The sequence below is a fragment of the Lupinus angustifolius genome, chromosome LG07 (genome assembly GCF_001865875.1).
Source record: "Lupinus angustifolius cultivar Tanjil chromosome LG07, LupAngTanjil_v1.0, whole genome shotgun sequence".
NCBI lineage: Eukaryota > Viridiplantae > Streptophyta > Magnoliopsida > Fabales > Fabaceae > Lupinus > Lupinus angustifolius.
The window spans coordinates 12,475,042-12,481,284 of record NC_032015.1 but is presented as its reverse complement, the minus strand read 5'-3'; the positions used below and the strand labels follow the sequence as shown (position 1 = coordinate 12,481,284).

General features: G+C 29.0%; 1 protein-coding gene across 1 annotated transcript; it reads left to right on the top strand.

Annotated features, from left to right (window-relative positions):
• On the top strand, positions 2,469 to 5,155 carry LOC109352941. Its single transcript, XM_019595127.1, has 5 exons — positions 2,469 to 2,521; positions 3,300 to 3,349; positions 3,532 to 3,684; positions 4,967 to 5,056; positions 5,102 to 5,155. The coding sequence occupies exons 1-5, from the start codon at positions 2,473 to 2,475 to the stop codon at positions 5,153 to 5,155; spliced, it is 396 nt and encodes a 131-aa protein (XP_019450672.1). The 5' UTR covers positions 2,469 to 2,472.

Genomic DNA, 6,243 nt, shown 5'->3' with positions numbered 1-6,243 from the left:
CCTATGGGTAAATCTCCATTTGAGTTTGACTTTCATATTGAGACTCAGGATAAAAAGTCAAAATAAGGGGTGGTCCATACGGAAAGTGATCAATATAAACTTTAATCTCAAAAATTGTGTCCTCTAACCACCAATGCCAAAATAGTGGATACTAACCACAATGTCATTCCAATTTTTTTTAATAAAACAAATTGCGGTTAACTACAACGATTTAATAAAAAATAAATAAAGAGAATTGTGAATTGAAGCCACAATCTAGCTGGGAAATAAAAAATAGGAATCTGAGCCACACTTTCTGTTGTTACCCATGTTCCAACACTTTCTATCGGAAAAATTAAAAAAAAAATGGAACTGGTGTCTTCCAACCATAACTTTCCCATTTTCTACATCAATCCAATATTAAATGTAAAAGTTGCACCAAAGAAATAATAAACATCTTTTACTGTATCTTTTCAGTATATTTTTTGAAGAATTGTTTATTGGATAAAGGAGCAGAGGTTTTCCCAATTTATCGGTGAGAGGTTCCGAAATATCATTCTTGGAATATATTTTTATGGTTTGTTCGAATATTTCCCAATAATAAACAATAAATTTGAGTTTTGTAAGTTTTCATATGAATTATTTTTACGAGTTATGAAGTGATAACAAAATAAACAAAGGTATGTTCTTAAATTTGATATAATTTTTTATCCATGTAAAAAATGAAGGTTTTTTAGATATTTTAAATTAAAATAATAAATATTATTTATCAGTAGTAATATTTATTATTTTATTTATAAAAAAAGTTTTATTTTTTCACTTAGGAATTTGATTATTGGCCCATTTTTAACTTGTATATTGCAATATTGAAAGTATTAGGCAAATATTTATAGGAATGAATAATAAATAATTCGTTTATATGTTAACTTGTTTATTAATTGAATCTTTTGCAAAAGAGATAAAACCAGAAAATTACACATTCTGATAAATTTATAATTACAGTCACACATGTATATGTTAGAATATATTTTTCTAACAAATACATGTTAAAATATATTTTGTGTTAAGTGATTTAAAAAAAAACGGATTCCAAACTTAGAAACTTGATCCAAAAGGTATGACTCTTCACTTAAACATGTTATTATGTTGTGTCGGGCCGACAAAAAGAACTATATTGAATGGGCTACCCTTACAATTCCTCACATTCTCAGATTCTCATTTAATAATAACATTCTCATCATATCACAGTGTCATTCTCACACTGCCGCATTTCAAAGAAACACACTGCATGCTTTGTAGAATAAGAGAATTTCAACCCACTCTTACGTTCCTGTGCCCATACATAAACTGATAAACAAATACTACAGTGTCACCTGTTGCTAAGTCTCAGAATCTTATTAGAGAGATCGCTTCATTCATGTATGTACCTGGTTATTATTCTTATGTCTCTAGTGCATGCTTCTCTTACTCTTTATTATTCAAAACCTTGATTTACTGCTTAATTCTCATTGTTTTCCTTTTTAACTCAAATGGGTAGTTGTTAGTATAGACAAATAGATAATCTTTGATTTTATGTTTTTTCTCTTAAAATCTTTGCTTTCTTTGTATCCTATGGAGTATGCAACAATTATTCACTATTTTTTCATTACAATGATAATAATTGTTTGAGCGTAGGTGTGCAACACTAGTTAGGTTTTGAGGGAGAGTGTTTTCTGATGTGTTGTTCATCATGTTAATAAGTTAATTGGTTAGTTAGGGTTTGTACAAGAGAGTGTTCATGAAGCTTGGATTGATACCTATAAATACATAAAGTTTGGAATGGTTTTGAATATCACATCCACGTTTTTCCCCCCTTCATATTATCATATAAACATAGAAGAATTGAAAGAGAGAGGATCTGGATAAAAATGTGAATATGATATTCTATTTTCAATTGATAGTTTGAGAAGCGTTTACAATGTATTTACACACATTAATGAGAACCCTCTTGAACACACTCTCGTAGGGTTGAAATTCTAACAGAATCATTACTAAGTTACTTACTGACTATCTCATCATTACCCTATATCTTTGTAACAACATAAACAATAGTAATAATAATAATAAAATAACGTTATTAATGAAATATTTGTTTTTTCATTAAGTCTTACCCTGAATATTATTGCATTATGTGAAGAATTGTGAATTATCAAGTGATTGAGATTTTCTTTACTAAGAACTATGTGTTGAGTGTTTCAGTAACAAATTTCCAGAAGGAATGCTGAGTAAGTGGTAGAGAACAATATATGAAGATGTTGACTTCTTTAGAGGAATGATGCATAAGAGTCACACACTCACACTTATTGAAAAGCTCCTTCAGTTAAGGTTTTGATTGTGAACAGTTTAAGATTGTTTTCACAAATATTTGCATATCTCAGTTTTCTTAGCTTTAACTTACAGAGTGAACAAATGAGGCAAGGCAAGAATCACCATACTAGTGTTCCACTATCAAGAATGCCTCCAATGCAAGCAAACAAGCAATTGCTCAACAAATTTTCTTCCTGTTTGTTTCTTGCTACTTAATTCCCATGATTAAATTTACCTTTTGTGCATTTTCAAATTGGAGGTTGAATATAGTTTAGTTTTGTCTTTACCAATTACACTTATATCTTTTATCTCAACAGTTACCCAACATTTTAAATTGTAGTTGCGATTATATCACATTTACCATAATTGCGTAATGTGAAAAAGTGTGGCTGATGTTGGCCGCAATTGTTGTGGTGATGTCTTTCTCAAAAGTGCAATATTGCGACCCCAATTGCATTTGCAAAGCGCAATTTAAAACACTCAATTTAGACACTTCATGGATAAATAAAGGCCTATACAGTTGCTAATCTTATTTATATGCATAACTTTAGTTAGTACAACCCAGTACTTCTGTTTTTAGCAAATAATATTTGATTTCCCTTTCAAGAATACAACCCCTCAAATCTAAGTGTAGTTTTTATGAAAGGAACATTGTTTAGGATAGCATCATGAATTATAGTTTGATAGCATCATGGGAATTAAGTATATACAAATCTAACTGCTCATGTTACATTTTAACAATATTGATGCATTCTCTAAGTTCAGGTTATTGTAAACAATGATAGCTTCTCATTTTTTACGTGCACATCATCCCTTAGACTATGATAGCTTCTCATCTCTATTACAATATTTGAATTTGAAGAGACTCAAAATTTGTGCATTCTTCTCCTTTTACTATATACAAAGCTAACTGATATTGTTACTTTTTAACAATATTGATGCATTCTCTAAGTTAAGGTTATTTAATGTTGCAGCAATGAGCCTAGGGACCAAGGCAATGCAGTCAACTGGGTTGCATGTAATAGTAAGCACTGAAATTTTAAACCTCTTGTAGTTTTACTTTATTCAAGATTACATCAGTTATTCTTCTTTTGGGGTCAATTAAATTATACTTGTTGCTTGTAAGAAAAATAAATAAATTATACTCGTGCTTATTTGGTCGACCCACCTAATGGAATAAAAGTCTGGTTGGTTATACTTGTGCAGGGTAGAAACCATGGGTCCCAAGGTTATAATTTGGACCTTATAACACCCAAACAGGGGAAATTGATACTTATTAGTTATGCCAAGATAGTTCAACAACAAGAACCAGTTTTCTGTGCTTCGGAGAAAAAGAGAAAGGCGACACATGAGGATGCGGTAATTAAACCTCACATGGATTAGTTTTTTGTTTTCTTCTTGTGGACAACCAAAATTTGTTGTCTCATGTATGGTGTCAATAAGGGTAGAAACAGGTTAAGTCAGACTTTGCCTTAAACAGGTCCAAAACCTATATAACATATAGGAACTTGAGTCTGACATGTTAATCTGTTTAAAAGATATGTAAAACCTAGGTCTGATTTGTTTAAAAATCTGATCTCACTTGTTAGCATATTTAAAGACATCTTATACCATGATCATGAAATAGGCTATCATATCTACATTTAAATGGACTTATAGGTCTACTTTTAGTCAGATTCATCTCATTCTAATAATTAAATTATAATTTTGTATACATTTTTACATTAATATTACATATATAATAATATTACTTATATTAGAATAGTATAATTTCAACATTGTTATATAATATAACTAAATAGGTTGGCATGTTAGACTTAATCAGCCTTTTAGGTAGCCTAAAGTCTGACTTGTTAAGCTAAATAGACTTTTTAGAAAACTTGAGTCTGATCTTGTTCACGAAAAAAGTCTAGTCTGGACTAACCTATTATAGGCTAGCTAATAGGCCCCTATAGGTAGTTTGACATGTTTTCACTTTTACATGTCAATAAAAATATGGAATGTCAATTAAAAGTTAAAACATTCATTATCATTGTTATTTTTAATTCTTTATGAGATAGAAATATAAATATAATTTGTGAGAAGAGATCTTTGTATTCATACAATAAACAACAGAAAACATTTCTTTCTTTTTTTTAACTTGGCCTATAACATTTTTGTTCCATTTTGGTTTTACCACTATATTTTTTCTTATGACTTTATCAACACTCTCAACCACATTTCATAGTTTTAGTGTTTATTGAGTTCAAAATGAAAAGATTTACAAAAATCTCTGAATTTTCAAAAGCTATATCATTATAAAAAATTGAATTTAAGATACAAAATTAACAAGAAAAACAAGTTATTGGACAAATTTAGAAGTAGAAAATAACTTTGAGGACCAATTTGAAAACAGAGATTAATTCAAAAGACCTATTTGAAACAAAACAAAATATCATATGATCGATTTGAAAACATAAAATAATTTAAAGATGGAATATATTAGTTTTGTCATGATTTAAAGCACAAACTTCCTTACTTAGGGTTAAGCCACTAAGCATGAATATGGATTAGTTTTTAGACTATATATCCTGTGCATGCATATTAATAGTTACTGTGAATGGAATGTCTAAGTTTTCTATTTGTTAAATTATTTTGTCAGGAAATGGACCCAGAGATTCATCATTTAATAGATACATTCTGGAAGGTTGATAATTGTCCTCCACCACTACTGGGCGAAATAACTCTTGAGGTAACATATATACCCATTCAAAATGAAAACGTGTTGTATTATTAGGTTATGGAGTTTTGGAAAGAAAGGAATGGAGAGAAGATTTCAAAGTCATCTTGAGAGGAAGAGACAAATATTTGATTAAAACTATTTCATAAAAAGTATAAGAAGAGAAGTTATACGTACAATGCATTGCCTTTTAGCAAACTGTTTATTTAAATACCCAGAATTGACATTCAAGTACTATTACCGATACAGTATATTTATTATATCTTGAAATATGAGATAACTCAGATATTCATTCACTCACCTCAACAACAATGAAAAAATGATATTTTCCTGTGTATCTCATTTAAAATTGCACACGTAATTCTAGGTACAATGCACTATAGTACGTACACTTTATTTTGGTGCTAAAGTACATAGACACTCATACAAACTAGGGTTTAGATTGTTTAACATAAATTTAACTGTAATTCAGGTCATAGATTTTAAATTATGCTACTGACTCTTTGATATTCATTTAATTCTGGTGTTCACCTCAACCCACTATTTTTTTTGTATTAACGTGTATCCCAACCCAAAATATGTAGCTCCTAATTATCAAAAATTGACATTTGACATTACATACTATATAGATCATGCATGACCTATGACAAACTCTTTGTTGGGTGAGAAAAAAAATGAAGGTATAGTGAATGAGTTTTATATATCAAAATAAAGTATTTCTTCATATAAGGAGATAAATTATCTCCTTAAATCTATATAGTATTTGACATGTGTCTTATTTTCTCTTCATTCAAGAAGTTTTCATTATAAAATATATTATAAAAGAAAAAATAAGACACATGTTAAATCGCGCATGAATTTAAGGAAATAAGTTATCTTCTGGTACGAGGAGATATTTTATTCTCTTTATATACTGTCCATATATTATCCACTATCCATGTTTTATCATTGTTGGCTCTTCAAAAAAGATTAATACAAATTATAGATAATGTACTGACTGTATATAAATTTTTATACCGCGTAAATATATAAATATTTGTTACCTAAACACACTATTTTTATACGATGTAAAATATTAATTATCAATAATTTCTTGGAATTTGTATGTAAAAAAAATTGTATTATTTTTGTTTGATAGTCAATAGTGAATAATTTATTAACAGTATAAAATACTTACGCTTTCAGCATATATATATATA

Excerpts from the sequence above, each read along its gene's own strand:
- LOC109352941 (XM_019595127.1), top strand. The coding sequence starts at position 2,473 with ATGCCTCCAATGCAAGCAAACAAGCAATTGCTCAACAAATTTTCTTCC. Across the intron at positions 3,685-4,966 it reads AGGCGACACATGAGGATGCG|GAAATGGACCCAGAGATTCA; the intron begins GTAATTAAACCT and ends TTATTTTGTCAG. Across the intron at positions 5,057-5,101 it reads TGGGCGAAATAACTCTTGAG|GTTATGGAGTTTTGGAAAGA; the intron begins GTAACATATATA and ends TTGTATTATTAG.